The sequence below is a fragment of the Mus caroli genome, chromosome 15, assembly GCF_900094665.2.
Source record: "Mus caroli chromosome 15, CAROLI_EIJ_v1.1, whole genome shotgun sequence".
Classification (NCBI taxonomy): domain Eukaryota; kingdom Metazoa; phylum Chordata; class Mammalia; order Rodentia; family Muridae; genus Mus; species Mus caroli.
Window position 1 is genome coordinate 52,634,768 of NC_034584.1, and position 20,673 is coordinate 52,655,440.

General features: G+C 45.5%; 1 protein-coding gene across 1 annotated transcript in view; it reads left to right on the plus strand.

Annotated features, from left to right (window-relative positions):
- Fer1l6 (fer-1 like family member 6) overlaps window positions 1-20,673 on the plus strand; it is a 150,627-nt gene that overhangs the window by 94,789 nt on the left and 35,165 nt on the right. Inside the window, exons 22-29 of the mRNA XM_021182769.2 lie at window positions 797-931; window positions 2,725-2,874; window positions 12,333-12,443; window positions 12,687-12,848; window positions 14,230-14,410; window positions 16,125-16,351; window positions 18,968-19,093; window positions 20,069-20,105. Of these exons, the coding sequence (XP_021038428.2) occupies window positions 797-931; window positions 2,725-2,874; window positions 12,333-12,443; window positions 12,687-12,848; window positions 14,230-14,410; window positions 16,125-16,351; window positions 18,968-19,093; window positions 20,069-20,105 (1,129 nt within the window). The remainder of the gene's footprint in view (window positions 1-796; window positions 932-2,724; window positions 2,875-12,332; window positions 12,444-12,686; window positions 12,849-14,229; window positions 14,411-16,124; window positions 16,352-18,967; window positions 19,094-20,068; window positions 20,106-20,673) is intronic.

The following is a 20,673-nucleotide window of genomic DNA, read 5'->3' on the forward strand; positions in this document are numbered from 1 at the left end:
AGAGTGGTGGTAAGACCCTGATGGTCTCAAGCTAGCATCCTCCCTAGAGTGGTGGTAAGACCCTGATGGTCTCAAGCTAGCATCCTCCCTAGAGTCTTAGTTTCTTCATCCGTATGCATGGGTACAGCCTACTACCCATGTCACTATCTGCTGCCATAGCAACTATTCTGAAAGAAATATGTCATGCCAAATGGTGAGGGTTGTTCTAAAGACTCTGGACTATTCAAAGTAGTCAATGAATAGCCACAAAGCTGTAGACTTCTACATAATGTAGATGAGATTTGAAAGTCAATATTAGGGACTTTGACTGTATTTGATCCCTCCCCCCCATTTGCAGTGGAGGGGATGCGGATCCCGTAAGTAGACATAGTAGTGGTATTGTCTGGTGAGAGTGGATGATCTGGATGGAATTTCCGTTTATTGTCTGTAGACACTGGACATATGAATCTCCTGTTTTGTTTTGTTTTGTTTTTTTCTTTAACGTGCATGAAAATAACAGTACTCAGAAAGATTTCAAGGTTTAAATGAGACAGTGAATGTGCAGTGCTGTATAGTAGACAATAAGAACTCAATAAAGGGCAACTGAAGCCATCATAGCACCAGGGTGAATTAAAATTACTTACGCAAATTATTTGTGCAAATAGGTCACTAAGTGGTACTCCACTAATAAAGCATGAATACAAAGTGTTCCAGAGACCGGAAATTTGCATTTAACAGACAGTAGCCAGGAACTCTCCTTGCCCTTCATGTTTCTGTTGAACAACTGTTAAATGGCTCCTTTCTTGTTTTCTGCCAGATCATTTCCCAGACTCTCTCTCCTACCTGGAACCAGATGCTGCTATTCAACGAGTTGGTTCTGCATGGTGAAGAGAAGGAGCTACTGGAGTCCCCACCCCACGTGGTGGTGGAACTCTACGACAGCGATGCGGTGGTACGTGTCACCAGGCAACACTGATTATACCGTCCAAAGACTCTACTGCATGAACTGCCTTTATCTGAACATCAATAGATTTCTGACGCTGAGTGTTCAGGACCCTTGACGCTCCCACAGGTGGTTTTGACCTCAGCACACTCGGATGCACTAGTCACCGCTTTATTTAGAGTTCTCCTTGAATCACAATAAAAATCACATCTAATTAGAAGAATTTAGTCAACACCCACGCTCATAAGGATGTGGTGCTTGCATAAGCCAGCCCACAAGCACGGCAAACCCCCAGCTGCCAGCCCACAACCACGGCAAACCCCCAGCTGCCAGCCCACAACCATGGCAAACCCCCAGCTGCCAGCTCACAACCACGGCAAACCCCCAGCTGCCTGCCCACAACCACGGCAAACCCCGAGCTGGTCCCAGGTGACTGCTATATATAAAACTCCCGCAAGCCTTTTAGAAACAGCTTTGTGCTACACTTGCCTGACTGGAAATGCTTGGCCATCTTCGCTGATTGAGCCTTGTAACTAACTCTCTTTGACTTGGCTGATGCTTGGCCCTGCAAGCCCATATCCATCCTGCCCTCTTTGGTTATAAACCAGATCTCTTCCTCTTCAATGCTGTTTGTGCTCTAAAACTCCAGGTAACCCCCAAAGCTGGCTGGTGGGTTTAAATGGCTGGGATAAGCATTCTTCTCTAAGTTAAGAAGTCTACAATGGATGACAAAGATTTATATCTTTTAGTTGACACCTCTACCTCCTCAGGTAGAATCTATAAAGTACAGCAGTTGTTTTGAAGAGATTTTCCCAAAGCTTCCTCACTCTCAGTGGGCTCTGGGATGAGCCAAAGTCAGACAAGAAACAAGATTTGAGACTCACAAGAGTTGTAGGGACCACAGAGACCATGAAGGCGTGTCCTGTTCTTCCTGCTCTCTAGAAAGGAGGACAGATCTGGAAAGTTCGGATGCCTTAAGGTCACTGTTAGTGAGGGGTACAGTCAGGACTTGAACACGACTTCTAGGTCTACTCTTTCCTGCACACTTGATGGCTGTCAGCATGCTATCCCCTCCTTCTTCCCATCCATTCCTGCTTTAAATTGGGGCTGAATGTATTTATGAAGTGTAAAAAGCTTCCCCCCATTTGGAATGCAGTACAGATGTTCTAGTGGAAGACCCACAAGTAAATGCCCTCACTCTCCTTCAAGGTGGGGGATAGGGTGGTGGGGGGAAGCTTTCCATCTCAAGAGTTTGTTTTCTATTTGAAAAGGAATCCATTGCCATCGGCATTCCATTACCATGGATTGGGTACGTAATACAAACAATATATAAGATTACATCACTTTTGGGGATGTTATGAATAGATACAAAGCTTTAGCCTTATTTATGAACCTGAAAAAGGTTGAGTACCTGACTTAGGCTACACACACGGTGTTTTAGGGGGGGAGGGGGGAGAGCAGATTTGAGAGCATAGACTTGGGTTGACTTATCTCTAGAGCTTACAATCCTGTCCACCACAGAAACCCCTTTAGACTTTCTGCTGTTTTCTTGCATTTTTCCTTTCCCCTCCCAATCTACTCTGGTTGGTTACTTTAATTAATCTCTCTGGAGAAGGAGTCTTGGACTAGGGAGGCCCCAAGGTTATCCTCTCAGCGTGTCACTGGGCACCTGAGAGTGCTCTCTGTCCCCTAAGTCATGAGTTACCATGGGGTTTGGGGTGGGCTGATGCTGCTAACTGCTAGTTGCCCTGATGCTGGGCGGAACTAAGTGGATGCCAATCAAAAACTCATCTCTTCTCTAGGGAAAGCCAGAATATTTGGGTGCCACGGTGGCTGCTCCAGTTGTGACACTGGCTGACCAGGACTATGAGCCCCCCAAGCTGTGCTATCACCCCATCTTCTGTGGGAACCTCTCTGGAGGGGACCTCCTTGCAGTGTTTGAGCTGTTGCAGGTAAGAGGTCCAGGGCACGTGTACTAGATATCTTTCTGCTCCACTTGGCATGAGGAGCAGCCTCCCTGGATGTGTTACTTAGTGAAGCAACGCCTGGTCCATCCCTGTTATCCTGTGTCTGTGGGTGTCTCCTTCTGGGCATCTGGAAGCTGACATTTAAAAACTTTGATAACGCAAGTTATTCCCAGAACTGTTGCACCACAAATCAGAACCCTAGAATGAAAGATCTTTCAGGATTGGGTTATCAGTGTTTGAGCTACAGCAGAGTCCCTCTGCTCTAACAGACCATGGACGGATATAGAAAAAGAAGCCATAGGACATTTGTGGGGTCATTGCCCTGTGCCTGAAGTTATAGCTGTGGCAGCTCATATCTTTCATAGATCTCCCTCAAGCCTCTGGTGACACACATTCCCATTAGAGAGATGGGAAATGAAGGACCAATGCACTTGGCCAACCTCATCTCCTTCTGTAGATGGACAGTTAAGCTGAGCTCTGAAGCGGGACCTTTACAGCTCCTACTTCTTGTTCCATATCACATTGCTTCCCAATGTCAAAGAACTCCTAGTCCTTCCCTGAAGTCCTAGAGGGAGTGTGCGTATGTATGTATGCGTATGTGTGTGGGTATGTGTATTGTGTATGTGTGTGTATGTATGTGTGTATGTGTATTCATGTGTGTGTGTGTTTGTATGTATGTGTGTGTACATGAGTGTATTTATTGTATTTTTTGTGTGTGTATGTGTGTATATGTGTTCCTGTGGGTGTGTGTGTATACAAAGACCCTCTCAGAGGAAGGGAAACTGAGTTTCTGAATTGTGGCTGTACAATAGAGAACCAGTAGGAGTTGAAGAGGATAAATAAGAAGGGAGCACCTGGCTTGCCAGAGATTCCTCTCCCAGGCCCTACGCTCTCTGAGGCATCAGGTCCTGGGCTTCCTCTCCCAGACCCTACGCTCTCTGAGGCATCTGGTGGCTCTTTGCTTTGGGACCAGGCCAGTCTTTCATCTTAGTTGATGTAGGATGCCATAACAATGCACTTATTGGGCAGCTTAAACAACAAGCATTGCTTGTTCCATGCTCTCACAGTTGAGCCTGAGTGTCCAAGGAGGCACTGAGAGGTCTGACCACCTGGTTTGTAGTGGCTGCCTTCTCGTTGTACCCTCAAGTGGGGGGTGGAGAATAATGTTCTTCCCTAGGTCTCTTATCATAAGAGACAGAGTACACTCACGAGGGCTCTGGATTCTTCTCTAAGGCTGAACCTCCAAATGCCATCGTGGTGGGGTTACAATTTGAACATCCAAGTTTGACACTGGGTTAATGACATCTTGTATAGGAAAATCTGATTTTCAGAAATCCTAATTTAAAATAAAACAAAACTCAACTCACTTGATAATGAAATTGGAAGGTACACATCCCTAGCACACTCGGCATGAATGCACATGAAAGTGGGGGGAACTAGATCCCATGGATACAAACCTCAGACCTACCACTTGTTAGAATGTGGCTTTCTCTGTTCAGAAATGTAGGACATTAATAAGCCTACCCAACGTATCTTGTATAGAGCAGTCTATGCATAATGTTTTATTACTAATAATATTTCTATGCAATAGGATATTAAAGCAAAAATCTGTGGTCCCAGCTATTGATTTTAGAATTTGAAGTGGATAGCAAGGCAATGATGTGGTCAGCATGACAGGTCTGAATTTAGACTCCAGGTAGACAGATTTCTAATGGAGAGCTCAATTGTGTTCATTATTAAGGGGACATTTAGGTTAGATGTACTTGTATCCAGACCCAAATACTCTTTGCATCTGCAGCCTGGAGGTTGCAATTGCCAACACTGATATATTGCTAAGTCCATCCTATCAGACTCTGTCATCTGTGTTTTAAGTCACCTAAGGGACAACTTATAGTGGAGAAAATGGCAGCTTTGGAGGAAGAGTAAACTCTGCCAGGGAAACTGAGCCTGCATAAGGAGGAGTAAGGTCACAGGGATTCAAGGACTGGCTTCATTCAGCTCCAAGTAGACGATGTCTAGCAGGGTCAGAAAGTAGAACTAGAAAGAGCTGTCTTACAAACACTAAGTCCTAGGAGGCTAGGATGCTCCAGAATGATAACCCAAGTGGTCTCCAACAAAACCATCTGTAGCCAGACAAGTGCGTGCTGCGCAGATGGGTGGGGGTCAGAACAGAAGGCAACCTTCCAGACCAGCTGGTCCAGTCTTCTCTCCAATGAGAGCTGTCAGCAAGCTGTTCTAGTTCAAACCCAGGCAGATACTAAACAACTGAATCCAGACAAAAGGAGCTTTGCCTTTATTGCCACCCCCACTTCTAGAGGAAGGCTTTGCTTTCTGTTCCCCTATACCATCACATCAACTGACAACTTCCCTTCCCAAGAGAGAGCAGCTTCAGACTCGGTGGCTACAGAAAAGTGTTTCCCATGTCTTCTTGGAACTTCAGTTCCTCCAAACCTAATGAATGGGGGAAATGTAATAATTGCTTCATATTATATATTCCAATAACACTTGTTTCCACTAGAGTTTTTGTGTGTATATGTGTGTATGTGTACATATCTGTGTGCATCCACATTTATATGTGGGTGGCGTGGGTGCATGTGTAAATGTATGTGTACATGTGGCGCCCTGAGGTGGGTGTTAGATGCTCTCCCCCAATCACTCTCTACTTTATTGTTTGAGTCAGAGCCTCTCACTGAGCCTGTAGCAGACTCAGCCAGACCAGCTGTCCAGCAAGCTCCAGAGATACCCCTGGTCCCCTCTCCCCAGCTCTGGGATTAATTCTTTGCTGGATGCTGGAAATCAAGCACAGATCCTCATGCTTGCAAGCAGGCACGTTTCTGACTGCACATCTCACCCAGCTCTGTGTTAGCTAGTTTGTTTTAATTTTACTTTCCATTGCCTTATTTTACCTAGCCACATGAAGTTTCCTTTTAACGAACAAAGCTATGTTCACACTCTTTTTAAGGCTACTAGAGCATGAACCACCGAGGAAGGTGAAGGCTGTCTTGGGAGAACTAGCCCTAGTCTGGCACACTGTGCATGAGAATGCTCAGGTTCCAGGTTGTCTGAGCTGGATCTAGGCAGCCACTCTTCCCAACTCACAGCCACCTTGATAAGTGCTCTCAGTCTACAAGTCTCTTAGTAAATCTTTCAATGAGAGGCTGAACAAGTTGACCCCTAAAGATGACCTGAGGGCTTTTCCATCTGGGACTCACGGTCCTACCCACCTCCTCTCTCAGAACCAGGCACACTGTTGAGACACCTGCTGCTTGCCAACAGGTGACCTATGGAGGATCATTTTCAGAGGTAGGAAGCTTAGGAGATGCAATCCAGTCTGGATTTAATTATGACTTTCCATTTGCTTACTTGTTCAAAAAGTGATTTGATCATCAGAGTGACTGTCTTAGCAGGTGGAGCTCAGATGTGCTATGCACACTGGGACTAGGCCAGCCCTCACTTGTCACAGCTGTCACCTCTTTGTGTCTGTGCATGGCTTGCTTTACTTCCCTGCTTCCCATGCTGAGACACTCCCCTGACTCAAGAGTTGATAGCATGGCTTTTCTATGTACCCATCAAATCCACTGTTTCCATCAGCCATCCACACTAGCTGTCCCCTCTCTTCCCGATCTTAGTCCACCCCTGGCTGTTAGCTCAGCCTCTTGGGCTGAGTACTGAAAGCCATCATAATCCTGTTCATGGTATCTATGCCCAGGGCCTGACCAGCCCGTAGCTGCTTCCTTGCCTGTTTCCCGTCTTCTGTTCCTGGAATCTTATAGTCCTCTGTGAACCATCCCCCTGCTCTTGTCATTCTCCACATTCCTTCCAGAACATGAGTCGATCATGCCTCCCTCTTCTTCAGCTGCTCTCTGCTCCTTATCTACGAAACTATTTACCAGATTTTGCCTTTTTTTTTTTTCTTAAATGCCGGTTCCTCCAAATGCAGTGAACAGAATTTGAGAAGTGCTTCTTGGAATATTTCTCTTTGGGATTTGAAATACCTGCTACTGTGGTAAACAGGCTCTCAGAAGAACATTTTAAAATGTATTTTTCAAAACCTAGTATTTCCAAGTGTAACTAAAATACCATTTTGTTTTTACTATAATGGCTAATATTCCATGAAGAGTAAATTCTACACTTTACATGAGTATTAAATTCCCAGTCTGGCTTTTAAGCTGTCTTAAACTTGGGGTCATTTATTAATATTCAAGTTACCCCACAGCCACTATGACGTTGTTATGCACAGACTCTCCAGGTTCCTGGGCCTCACAGATGTACTCTCCTGCTCTTGGGCAGTCTATTAACTCATTCTGAAGTGTCTCCCCACTCTACCCACCTCAACTCCTGCAGAACCATTTACCTGCCAATAATAATTATCAAAATTAAGAGCAATAGTTTTCTGTTCCAGCTTGCCCACTCCACCGCAGTCTAAATGTTTTCTCCCATCCTTTGCCTCTTTCTCTATTCAGTTCATAGCATTGTTTGTAGGCAACTGAAATTGTCCTTTCCTCCCCTGTCGCTATGTCAGTTTGTGGAACACAAGGATTGCTTTACTCATTGATTCTTACATTCAAACGTGTATTCATGCAGTGTCTACTGTGTGTGGGTGTGTTCCCAAGGAATGTTCCTAAGCAGACAAAACACAGACCTTGCTACCCTTATCTGTCTGCCATACTTCCCAAATTCTAGAAATGCTCTCTTCTCTTACTTCAGAGCAGGTTCACTACACATCCCAAGAAGGGACCGTTTCTAGCTTGTTCCACAAGGAGAGCCCATCAGGGCTATTCAGTGCACAGCGTTTATAAACCTATGTGGCAAGTCTGCCTACTTAGATCCTATGACACACCCCAGAAACAAAGCTTTCACTTACCATCATGTGAGCTTTGCCCACTTTTTAAAGTTTATTTTTAATCTTCATCCCTTTGATACAGTTCAAGAGAAAGCTATATTGTTCTTGCCTTTCACTGAAGCCTCACCGGCTTGAGCAAAGTAAGATTCTCCTCCTTCAGGTTTGCTGCTCGTTAAACCATCTCATTGGTAGTCTAACTTAAGTGAATGGACTAGTTTTACACAGCATCTCTGTGTGGTCTCCCTGATTGAAAGCTATCAATTAATGATCTACTAAGCTGAATTGTGACATTCACCTGAAATGAGCGAGGGACAGGTCAGCAAAACAAGAAGGAAGCCTCTGGCACAGTGTTAAGATCTTCCAGAAGACTCTGCTTGGGCCCAGGGGAGTCTTCTTGAGTCATCAGCTAATCATAGAGGTGGCACTGCTGGCTAACATGTCAGTGCATGTACATGCTTGAACTCACATTTCCTTCCTGGGAAGCACTAAGGTCTGTGTCAAGCTGGGACATACACATACACTCACTCACACACACACATACACACACACCACACACACACACACACACACATACACACACACTCACACATAATACACAAACACCACACACACACACACTCATGCACACATTTGCTGTTTGAACTAGACACACACACACACACACATACACACACACTCACACATAATACACAAACACCACACACACACACACTCATGCACACATTTGCTGTTTGAACTAGGATATATTTCCTCTGAGATTTTTGTTTGTTTGTTTGCCAGTGTTGGTGACAGTGTCTTTCAGTGTTTTGAAAATACCACTCTGGCCTTGGGCTTCCCTTCTCTGGTGAGAAGCTGTGTGTTATCCTTATCATTGCTCCTTTGGAAAGTAAACTTTCACCAAGTTTCTTTTCCCTGGTGGTTCTATGGATCGTTCTAGAATTTCCATTTTTTCCTCTTTACTTTAGGTCTCAGTTCTTTACTGAGTTCCTTTATCGTGTCTTTCATCGGACAGATTAAGCACTATTATTGTAGAGTTTATATCTGATGATGATTCTCCCCAAATCCCTTGGGATCTATTTGCTTAGTGTTATCTCTTTTGACACTTGACTGCATTGTCCCCTCCTTTCGTACCATGTGTTACTGCTCAATGGACATTGGATATAACAATCTGTAGAGAAATTGAAGCCCAAACTTCTATATAGCTCTCTCCCTCTAGAGAACTTAACTAATATATATTTTTACTTATGAATTATTTTTGAAGCCTCCAGGGCTTTGCTCTGCACTGCATTGGAACTAATCAGAGCCATGTGCTCTGATGGAGACACAACAGCATCCTGGAAAGCCAGTGTGTGTTATATTCTGCTGAATGAGGGTGTGGGTTAGCCAATCTCAGTAGGGTTCTCTGTAGGGGAGCAGTGTCAGGCCATAGATACCTGGGAAGAGGAAGCTATAGTTAATACTCTGTGTACACATTGTTAACATCTGGACTGAGACAGAGGGGAAGTCTTGCCATTCCCATGGTTCTGAGGCTTGGAGTCCTTAATACGGTGGTTGTCATGCCAACAGCATACATTCTCTCAGGACTTCATCCACCTTACACAGCAGCAATCCAGAGTCAACTCCATTCAACTAGAGACAAGTTAAAGTTGAGCCTTGAGGAAGCCAATGCAGCTTGCCTCCCCTCCTCAGAAATTCTCTGTGGCAGGAAGCATGTGAGTGCTGGATGTGCCCCTCAACAACTCTTTACAGTAGCTCTGTGACATGAACATCACTGTCTCCAATTCACCAGTGACAGGGCTGATATGCAGAGATCCGGAGTAACTCTCCCAAGTTCATCCAGCTAGAAAGTCAGAGAGACCAAGCATGGTCCTTCATCCCTGCACAGAATAAGAGAAGGCTGCGCAATGAGAGGAGGAAGACAGAGAGAGGAGAAGGGCTCCTGAACATCTGTAGCTATCCAGATGTGCAGGGCTCAGATTAAGGTCATGCATGGCTCTGTGAGTAAACAGCTCTTTAATTTTTGCACTGAGTACACCAAGTACCCGTCTGCCTCATCTTTGCCCTGGTTGTGTAGCTAGACCTTAGTGAGTTCTTTATATTTCATCTTCCATGGAATAGTAGAGCAAACTGTTGTTCACAACAAATCACTCCACTTGTCCCATGTTGAATTACATCACCTTCATAATAGCCTCTCCCTCCCCAAGACCCCATGTACTGAGCAACTATATACTATGCATACAGGCCACACTGACCCATTTCCTTGTGAAGACATGGGAATCAGCAACCAAGTGCAGAAACCAGGCTTTTGTGAGTGATCCTGTACTCTCCTTCTCTGAGCTTCAGATACCGAGCTGGGTACCACGTGGGTCCTTCAGGATCTGCTGCTTTGGGGTCTATGACTCGCCTCTGTGAGGCTCAGAGTTTGGACAAAGGAAGTCTTTCCTTACTTCTTCTGACTCTCCAAGCCCTCAGGCAGTACTGCACATGCAGTGTTTTCTTGATAAATGTTTACTAGCTGACTGACACATTAGCTCCATATGCTAGAAGACTGCTCATCAAAACTGGCAAAGCTGAACACCCCCCATTTCATTATTACAGACGTATTTTGTTGGCCATGGCAGATGTTGTTAAGCCAATTACTTGAAAGCCCAAAAAGAGACATGCAGATGCTACAAATACCAAATAGGTCAGAGATAACGAAGCTGAAGAATGAGCCGGAATGGGAAGCTGGTGCAGTGAGGATAGATCCCAGCTGCCTGGCACTGGCTGCTAAAGTTGCTGCACCTGGGAGGCTAACTGCTCCTTCAACATCACTCATAAAGCCACAGAAGCGCTAAAAGGCACACAGACAGATACTGCAGATTTTTTCTCATTTGTATTTCTTAGAGCTTATATAGTTATGTAAAGTCTTATGTGCGTAAAACAAGAAAGTAGAAATGAAACTCTCTAGGTGAACTAAGAGGCCTAATGGGGTGGGGGAGTGAGAGAATCCTGTGCACTTGTATCAAAGTGTCCTTACATAACCCAGTACCATGTGTCATGAATAGGAAACAACCAGCAGAGACAGTGGCCAGGAAAGAGCTGACTATGGACATTCTTTGTATTCTATTTCAATCTGCCATGTAACAACCACGCATATTTCTAATTCATGCTCACTCTATTATAAAGTGGAATGGGTTTTTAAACAATGTGGAATGGGCAGATCAGGGCACTTGGGGTCCCTAGTACTTCAGATATCTATCACGTCTTTGTGTGTGTAGAGGGGAAGTCAATATTCAGAACCCTCGATTTCTGCTAATCATGTTTGTCCTGCTGCTATAGGATATTAGAAATTATCCCTTGAGTACAACTGAAAGTGTTAGTCATCTTTTGTCCAGCTCCATCCTGACTCTCACCCTCCCCAGGCTCCAAGAATCATTATTAGACATGCTTTATAAAAGGCAACATGTATGGGGCTTCAGAGATGGCTCAACAGTTAAAAGCATTTGTCTCTCTTGGAGATGACCCAGCTTTGGTTCCCAGCACCCACACAGTGACTTACAACTCACTCTAGGGGATCAAATGGCCTCTTCTGGGCTCTAAAGGCACCAAGCAGGCCAGAGGCGCACACACATAGGTGCAGACAAATACTCATACACATAAACTAAACAACTAAAATGAAATAAAAGAAAATCTTCTAAAAAGGCATATTTTAAAAATTCTCATAAAAAGGGAATTGTTTCCTTATCCTGAGAGAGTTCTGAGAAGTCACCCCAAAAGGCAAACATTTATGACCTTAAATATTTACCTCCAGCTCTTAAGTATGGTGGAGATGGAGTGGCTGACAGAGTCGTTCACAAAAGCCTGATTTCTGTACTTGGTCACTCAATTCCTATACTTGTGTCTATATAGAAATACAGCACAAAGGACAGAGAACAGGAAATGGCCTCAATAACCCAGACCCAATCTAGAAAGGCTCTTGACAGATGAGGGCAGCAAGGTAGGTCTCAGATAGAGGGCAACATGGCCTACATGTGGGAAAGTGCCTGCCTTTAGTAGACTTCTCTAGGTCCTTTGTTTGGTATTTATGCACAGCACACTGATTGTAAGGTGGTTTCACTGTGCCCAAGGGCACAAAAGCGACCCACTTTCCTCCTAAGTTCCACACTCTAAAGATTTTATTTTCTGCTTCTCTGATTTCATTAAATACGATCTTGTTCCAGAGCTGTGCAGTATGGTCTTCCTGTAGCTCTTGACTCTCTGGAGGCAGTGGGTAGTAGAGCCATCAAAAGCTTAGGCTGTGACCACAGCCCCTTTGCATCCACTGATACATACTTTGGTGTTATTTTTATCAAGCTGTGAACATCTATATACTTGTGGGAGGTTCACTCCCCATTATCTGCTGCTATCATCACTGAAAGCTGTGTCTCATGGCATACCCCAAGTGCTCACTACATGCTTTTCAGTCAACAATGATTGACAGAAGGTGATAGGCTGCAAGGTCTGTGTTGCTCTTGAGGCTGATCAAATAAAGATATCTTGCTGAGGAAGTGCTGCAGAGCCTGGCTACTCTTCCTCGCTTCTCTCAAGTCTGCTCACTGAGGGTTCTTTTGTGCCACAGGTCCCTCCTTCTGGGCTGCAGGGCCTCCCTCCCACTGGCCCACCGGACATCACACAGATCTATCCTGTTCCCTCCAACATCCGGCCAGTGCTGAGTAAATACCGAGTGGAGGTATGGTTCAGAAAGTGGCAGGGGGTCGGGGGTGGCCCCATAGAACTCATGGGGAGGGAGTGGTCCCACCTGCATCATTAAAGGACAATGGCAGGATGGCCAGCTCGCCCAAGAAAGACCCTGCCAGCTGAACTGGAGACCTACCAGCAGCTGCATAGACTGCAGTAGCTCCCAGGAGTCGCATCGGCTTTTCCATTGGTCATACACCAGGCTCCTCTCTGACTCTGCCCACCCTCTCCTCAGGTCCTTTTCTGGGGTGTCCGAGAAATGAAGAAGGTACAGCTCCTCTCTGTGGACCGGCCACAAGTTCTCATTGAGTGTGGAGGAGGAGGCGTGAAGTCTTGCGTGATCCAGAGCTACAAGAACAACCCCAACTTCAGCGTGCAGGCAGAGGCCTTTGAAGTGGTATGGATCTCTTCTCCCTCGGCTTCTCGTCTCCCTTTCCACAGCTGGGATCCTTTCCTTCACCCACTTGGCCTGGACAGGAGATGCCTCAAGATTTCAAGTGTGTACTGTCTTCATGGGGAGCCTCACTATAGAAAGCCAGGATTTCGGAACGAGAAAAAGTAGATATCTGTTGTTCAAGTGTCCAGGTCTAGATCTTATAATAAATCAAAGAAAGCGAGAAAACGCTACCCTAGACAGGGCTCGTTGAAGCACTGATCCACATCAGCCTCGCCTGCTGCACAGTCTCAGCTAGGCATCATGGGAGAGGCCTGTCATCCTCCCTACTCAGGAAGCTGAGACAGGAGAAGCCCAAGTTCAAGACCTCACCAGGCCACAGAGAGAGTTCCAGACTAGCCTGGGCCACTTAGTGAGGCCGTATCTTAAAAATAAAAACTAAGGTGAGGGCTAGGAGTGTAGCTCAGTGGCAGAGTGCTTCCTAGCTTAACACTCTGGGTTCAATGCCTAGTACCTACCCTCCCCCAACACACACCAAAAGAAGAAGATAGCAAACATCAGGTCTAGCCCTGTCTACTAAATACAGAAGTGTTTGGAATGGGGCACAGACATCCCTGGCTTAACAAGCCCCCTAGTTGCTTCTGAGAACTGCAGGCTACATGATGCTCTGTAGAAACTTACTTTGATGGCCACATTTAAATAACATCCTTTGTGTTTATAACATCAGTTGTTCTCATGCCCTGCTTTTATTTTATTTCAATATTTCAACAATATTTCAACTTACACGGTTTTAGTATGGGTTGGAACTATCTATGGAAACGTTGTTTTCTCTGACAACCCAGTCAACTCCACAGATACATGTTCTAAGTGATCAGATAGGACACTGAAGCCTATGCAGTATTTACAACCTTCCACAGAGGACTTCCTGGATCCTTGTGGGGCACTGGGAGAGACAAACGTGTACCGCACTGTCCCCTTACTTAGCTCCAAGTCTTGTGGCTTGACTTTCATCTGTTTCACATATGGGGACTGGTTAAGCTGCCGTTTGAAAGGAGGGTTCTTGTGGTTAGTAATGACAGAATATGAGGATTGGAAACTGTGTCGTGGGAACACGGGAGTTGGAGAGATTTTGCAATTTAAATCTTTTTGGAGTTTGTGCTTGGAGTGAATTAGTATTAGAAATAGCCCCCACAGTTTCAGTGCTTATTTTTCTGGCTTAGAGAGACTGTCCCCAGAGTGTGGGCAAGCTGCAGAACTATTCTGAAGACTAGAACTTCAAGGCTGGGAAAAGGGAGACAGACACCCAGCCATGCCCATCTGTGGTCCATAGGGCTGGAGCAGAGCAACCCCAGGTAGAGTCATTTTTCTTCCACCTCTCCTACAGGAGCTGCCGGAGAATGAGCTCCTCCATCCTCCGCTGAGCATCTGTGTGGTGGACTGGAGGGCTTTCGGGAGGAGCACCCTCGTGGGCACCTACACCATCAACTGCTTGAAGCAGTTTCTGTGTAAATCCAGAGAGCCCCTTGCCTTGACTTCACAGACAGATGGAGACGGGGCCAGGCCAGGTACTAAGTACATCCTAGATTTGAGAGCAGAAAGGACAGTAGAGTCATAATGCCTGTGGGTTTGGACAGTGGTATCTGCCTCAGAGATTGTCCAAGAGCCTGGCTGGGCCTTTCTGATGAATTTGCACCTCTGCTCTCTCTGCTAGAGTTACCAAGTTATTACTTAAGATTCATATCAGAATCAAGTCCTCTGTTGAGACATCTTTGAATATTCCTTAAAGTCTTCTCCCCAGGCCCCAGTCTCCACCATTTTTCTTGGCTTAATGCTTGGTGGGATTTTAATTTGTTCCACGTTTGGTTCTCAAGGGTTCTTAGTTAATCCCACCTCTCATCTCAATACTGCACTATCATGCTGTGCATACACACACACACACACACACACACCATTCATCCCTTAATAGGGGTCAGAAAAGACATCAGACACCCTAGAGCTGGATTTAGAGGTGATTGTGAGCCTTGATGAGGGTGTTGGGAATCTACCTTAGGTCTTCTGCAAAAGCAGTGTGCACGCTTAGCCGTCTTCTCAGCCCCTCTTGTAAATTTTAAGCACACTTGATCTACACACACAATATAGTGTTGTAATGTTTCTGGTTCTTGTCACTCAATGCTACATTCTAGTATCCATTCATATTGCCATGTGCTCGTTAGTTTATTATGATTATCCACTGCATCTACTGTAGTCCCCTTTTTTTCCCAATTGTACTGGACTCCTGGTTTGTTTATAATTCTCTACTTTCACCAAAAGCTCTGTGATAAAAGTGCCTGTGTGTGTTTCCCAAGGGAGGAAGCTGTGTGGGAATTTCTCCAGCCTAGTTACCCAGGAGTGAAAGTGCTGGTCCCAAGGAATATGTACATAAAACTGGTTTGAATACAGAGGTCGCTCTGAAGGGCTGTACTGATTTACTCCACTCTACACATCTCCGTTACTGCATCTGAGCCCTCTCTATCTCCTTTTGCAGCATGCTTTCTAGCTTCCTTCTCTTCACCTCCTACTCTTCAATTTTGGAGGGTGGTCGGCTTTGTTTGGCTATTTGGGATCTTGCTATTCTGTGGATGTCTACTTCAGCTGGGGTTTCTGTGTTTAGCACTGAGTAGATACCTGTGAGAGTTTGGTGGATTAACATTGCTGCTGAAAGCCACACCCAGGGGAATGAGAACTTCAGAAGGCCTTGGCAGGCATGGAGACTCCGGACTGAGAAATGGCCGTCAGTGCTGAGTTGTACAATGTGAAATGCAGAGGACATTTGACAACTCTGGACAAGTGTTATGACCCTTAATGACCTCAGTGACCCAGTTAGAATCTCATAGAGTCTGAGGATAAAACTCTGCTTTCCAGTAAGCACAGGTGATCATGAGCCCAGTGTTCTGCCTCCACTTGGGGGCTCATTGACCTCTGAAACCTCAAAAACTCTGCAAATTTATACATTGAGAGAGTATCAATGTAGAGGACCTGTACCCTAAACCTTGACTTTCATGATCCCAGTGTCCACAGTTACTCTAAGGGATAAATAATTAATAACTCCACTCTTTGATTGACTATTGCACATCAGATGTCATACACCATAGTCTAATTTTATCTCCCTAGGAAAATGGGTAGTTTTTCTATCGTCCTAGAAATAAGGGAACTGAGGTCCAGAAGTGTCAAGACCTTGCCATATTTGAATCCGATTATAATAGCTATGTTCCCTGTCTAACCAAATGAGTTTTCATTCAGCCATTTCAGATTCACTAGCAGCAACCGAGTCTTCCGACCTCCTCAGCTCCTCCCAGGATCTCCCAGCAGATCATGTCTATGTGGATGTTGAGCCACCTCCCACCATGCTACCTGACTCTGCTCAGGCCCAAACAGCCACCCTGGTCGACATCCCTGACTCCTCTCCGATGCTGGAAACTGAGCACAAACCTGTAGCACAAGGACCACCAAAAGATGGACATGGCAAGGTCAGTCAGGGTAATCCTGGGTCTTATTTACCTGGTCAGTGAGCCTGCATTGGAAAATGTAGACAACAATCCTGCGGACACTAGCTATGTGACCTTGAGTCAGCAATTTCATATTTCTGGGTATCAGGTTCCTCATTTACAATGAAGATATTGATGCCCACCTCAAAGTACTCTTGGAGGATTGGAAAGTCACTGTGTATGAAATTAAAGTGTTAGTCAGATGTGACAGTAATATTTAATGGAACAGAAACTCTTCCAAATTCATTAGCTTGGGAAGGCAAGGGTTTCTTCGCCCAGGGTTGCTGTTCAAACATTTAGAGCCCGCTTTGTACAAGGTCAGACATGATCAAGAAGATGTATCCTTTGAATTCTAAGGAGGAGAAAGATTCTTCATCCTCAGTTAAGGGGGCCTCTGGAAGGTGTCTGCTGTCATAGCACTCAACACCCCCGATGACCTCAAAACTTAGCAGGGTTGGTCAAGGTTAAAATGTGGGAGTTTCTGAGGATGGGGAAGGACCAAAGACCACAGAACAAAAACGGTGTCCATCTTCTGAAGTCACAAATTTAGTTGCAGACAACAAGATCAGTTTAAACTTTTCCTTGTGGACTACAGTGGTACAGACTTATAATCCCAGCACCCAGAAAGCTGCGGTAAGAGGACCACAAGTTCAAAGCCATCTTGGGCTATGTAGGGAGACATGTTTCAGAAAAGAATCTAAAGAAGTCTCTTGCCCAGAAGATAGTAAAAAATTAAATGCAAAAGGGAGTATGATGTGATGATGGATATTTTCTCAGGTGGTACCCGTGTCCTTCCTCCGTGTCCCCTCAGCACATTCTCTTCATTGCCCCAGCTTTGCACCAGACACTTACATACCTCTTCAGTCTCAGAGTTTATTAGTTTTATAAATCTGCTAATCCAGGTTGTATATGATTTGTTGACATCAAGTCTTTGTATATCCTGTCCTTGATAGAGTGTTTGGCACACAGTAGGTCCACTAGAGATTCTGGGCAAAGAAAAGATGATGAGTGTGCATGATGAGTCTTCTACAGACAACTGCTAATGTGACAACCATCTTCTCCAAATGCCTTCTTTCTGCAATATGTAACTATAGTTATTACATATAATTAAACCTCTCTTGCTGCCCACCACTTATGTTTTAGATATAACTTCCTTGCACTTCTTAAATCAGAAATGAAACCAACTGGGGAGTTCCTACTTCATGTCACTAGAACTTCCCATAGGGAGGTAGGCTAGTGTCATCAACCTTAGTTGAGAAAACTGAGAATCACATATTTTATATTAATTGCTTAGGGATTATTAACCCAAGACCTCTGCAGCCAATGCCCCTGTTATATGACATTGTATGGCAGGGCCTGGGACCCATTTGATGCATGTCTCTCTCCTCCACTGAACTCAGAGGTTCTGGTTTTGTGGTGAAGCCCCACTGCATCCCTAAAGTCAAGCACTGTGTACCACATCTTTATAACTATAATCAATGAATAGTTGAACACATAACTAAATGTTCATTTACTGAAGCAACATGGAGAACTGCTATCACAAAACCAACATATATCCACTTCTCATTGGGTACCTAACTAGATTCTTCTTTGGTTAACCAGACTGAGGGACAGTGGGCATGGGGAAATAAAGGGAATGGGAGAAAACCTGTGTCCCACCAGATGTGGAGAACTGTTGCACGCTTTCCACATGGCCCCCGGTGGGTGTCTGGCTGTGGGAAGCTACGGACCCAGCCCATTGGGGGTTGGAGCAGACAAGGGGCAGTCTTAGGTCTCTGGGCCCCATGGAGGCCAGAGATAACAGGCTCTCAGTCTCGGGCATCCCAGACACCGCTGGACACCATGGAAGAGCTGAGAACAAAACGGGAGTCCCAGGAGTGGCTCAGTCAGCCCCAGGGCCTAAGGGAGGAGAGGGTAGGGGGAGAGGGGGCACTGGGTGGTTCCCATGCAGGGGAGAGTCCTTGGTCCAGTCCATGGCTGGAGCATAGGAAGACCTTCTGGCAGGAGGTTAGACTCGGCTCTTTAGGGAAAAGCCTATCCCATCATTCAAGCACTTTTGTCCTTGATGAGCAGAGACAGTCTATGGTTTTAGAGCTTTATTGTAGAAAGGCAGGGAGAAAGAGAAAAGGTAGAAAGAGAGAGACCGGCCATGGCCACGTGGAGAGAGGGGTGAAGGGAGAGAGAGAGGGAGGGCTAGAGATGAGAGTAAGAACGGTGAGAGCTTAAAGAGAGAGAGGAAGGGCCAAGCAGCCACTTTTATAGTGGGCTGGGCTACCTTGCTGTTGCCAGGTAACTGTGGGGAGGAGCATGCTGGGGTATAGTCAGGTAACTGTGGGGGTGAAGTCTAGCCAGGATGCCAGAAGCTTGGGGACATTGTCTGCATGACTTACAGTCACAGAATTATAGAGTTGGGGGCTCTGTGGTGTCAGGCACCTGTCTCTGGGAACATGGCTCACTGTTCTGTCCCTTGTAGAATTTCCTACTGGGTCACTGGAGCAAGCCTCATTCAACCAAAATGGGCTACCTTTCACAGCCCCACACCAGATGGCTTCTGCATGTACATGAGGCCCAACTAGTAACCTATCTCTCCTTCCTTAGCAAGATCCTAGGAAGCCTTCCCGGAGATCCACCAAAAGAAGAAGAAGGACTATAGCAGACGAATCTGCTGAAAATGTCATCGACTGGTGGTCTAAGTATTACGCCTCTGTAAAGAGAGCACAGAAGGTAGAGTCTTCCCCGCCTGTGACAGACAAGGGATTCAGTATAATCGGGATATACAGGATTTGACTCCTGTGAGCCTTAGGGAGGTCAGCAAGGAGAAGTGGAGTTCAACCGTGTGCGGCAGCAGCAGGTGATGCCACAGAGCCTCAGGGCCTCAGCAGAATTCTGCATTCATAGGGGAAACCATCCAGGTGAAAAAGATCTTGGTGTAGCAAATAGTCATAATTGGTGCGTTGTCAGAGCAACCACAGGGCCTCAGGTATATGGACTGATACAAGGATGAAGTCATAACACCAGAGAGCCATGGAGAATGGGCCTGCAAATTCAGGTAACCGTTCAATGACCAATTTTATTACGATTTATCAACCCTAAGTTAAAAGAACAGAAGCATTAGGCTCATGCTATCCTAGCTGAGATTGTGAAGACTCTAGATTAGAAAGACCCTGTTTTCATCCAGGACTTCTCAAAAACACTGCTATACACTGAGCTAACAAAACAAACACTAGCCCCTTCTTCCACTCCTCTTCCTTTTGTGGAATAGATGCTTACACTTCCTATGAATAGTTAACCCTTTGCTGTTTCTCTACTACCCTTCCCAACTCCTGGTGCCCACCCAAGGGCCCATCATGTCATCAGACAAAGCTCATGGGCAGGCTGTGGGGCGCTGCAGGGAAGTGTAAGTAGTCATCTTTCCCATGGCTGTGAAGAAGCTGGCCACAGGGAACCGTCAACAATCTTCACATTGGTGACACTTTTGTTGGCCTATTCTCTGGGGTTAGGGCATCCCCACTGCAGTGAGGAGCCGTGTCTTCACAGTGGGACTTCATTCTAGAGTCTCCTTGGACACTATTTTATTATTCTCAAAATGGCATTCGTGAGGTTGCAGAGAGTTGGGATAATCAAATCAGAGCGGTGCACACTCTGACTTGGTAAAGCAGACATAGTGGCGTTGATAATCTTATTTCCTCTCTTTTTAAGGAAAAGGAGAACAACCACAAGGAGAAAAGGGCCACAGGTAAGTGGCTATGGGGGCTACTTGGATGTAGAATGGGGCCATCATAGTAAGAAGCTGTGGGAGGTATATTATACCTCAGCTCTATTGTCCACATAAAGAAGATGGTAACACGTCCAAAAGTCTTGCAGAGGGCTGGAAGATAGGACCTACTTGGAATTCCTTGGGTTCAGTCCCATGGTATAAGAAAACAGAGTCTTAGAAGTATTAGAACTGAACTGGTCTGTAAAGCTCAACAAAATAAGCTTAGGAAGTGACTGAAAGCTCAATTCCAGTCACAGCCTAACTACAGTAGTCAAATCAAGCAACCAAGAATGGCATGGACCCACACATACTATACCAACACACACACAGAGGCAACGTGGCTGCATATCACATACACACACACACACACACACACACACACACACACAAAGGTAATGTGGCTACACATACCACACACCACACACATGTGCATACACATACACTACACACCACATATCACATACCACACACACCACACACACACACACCACCACCACCACCATCACACATCACACATCACATCGCTGCACATAACACAAACTCAGAC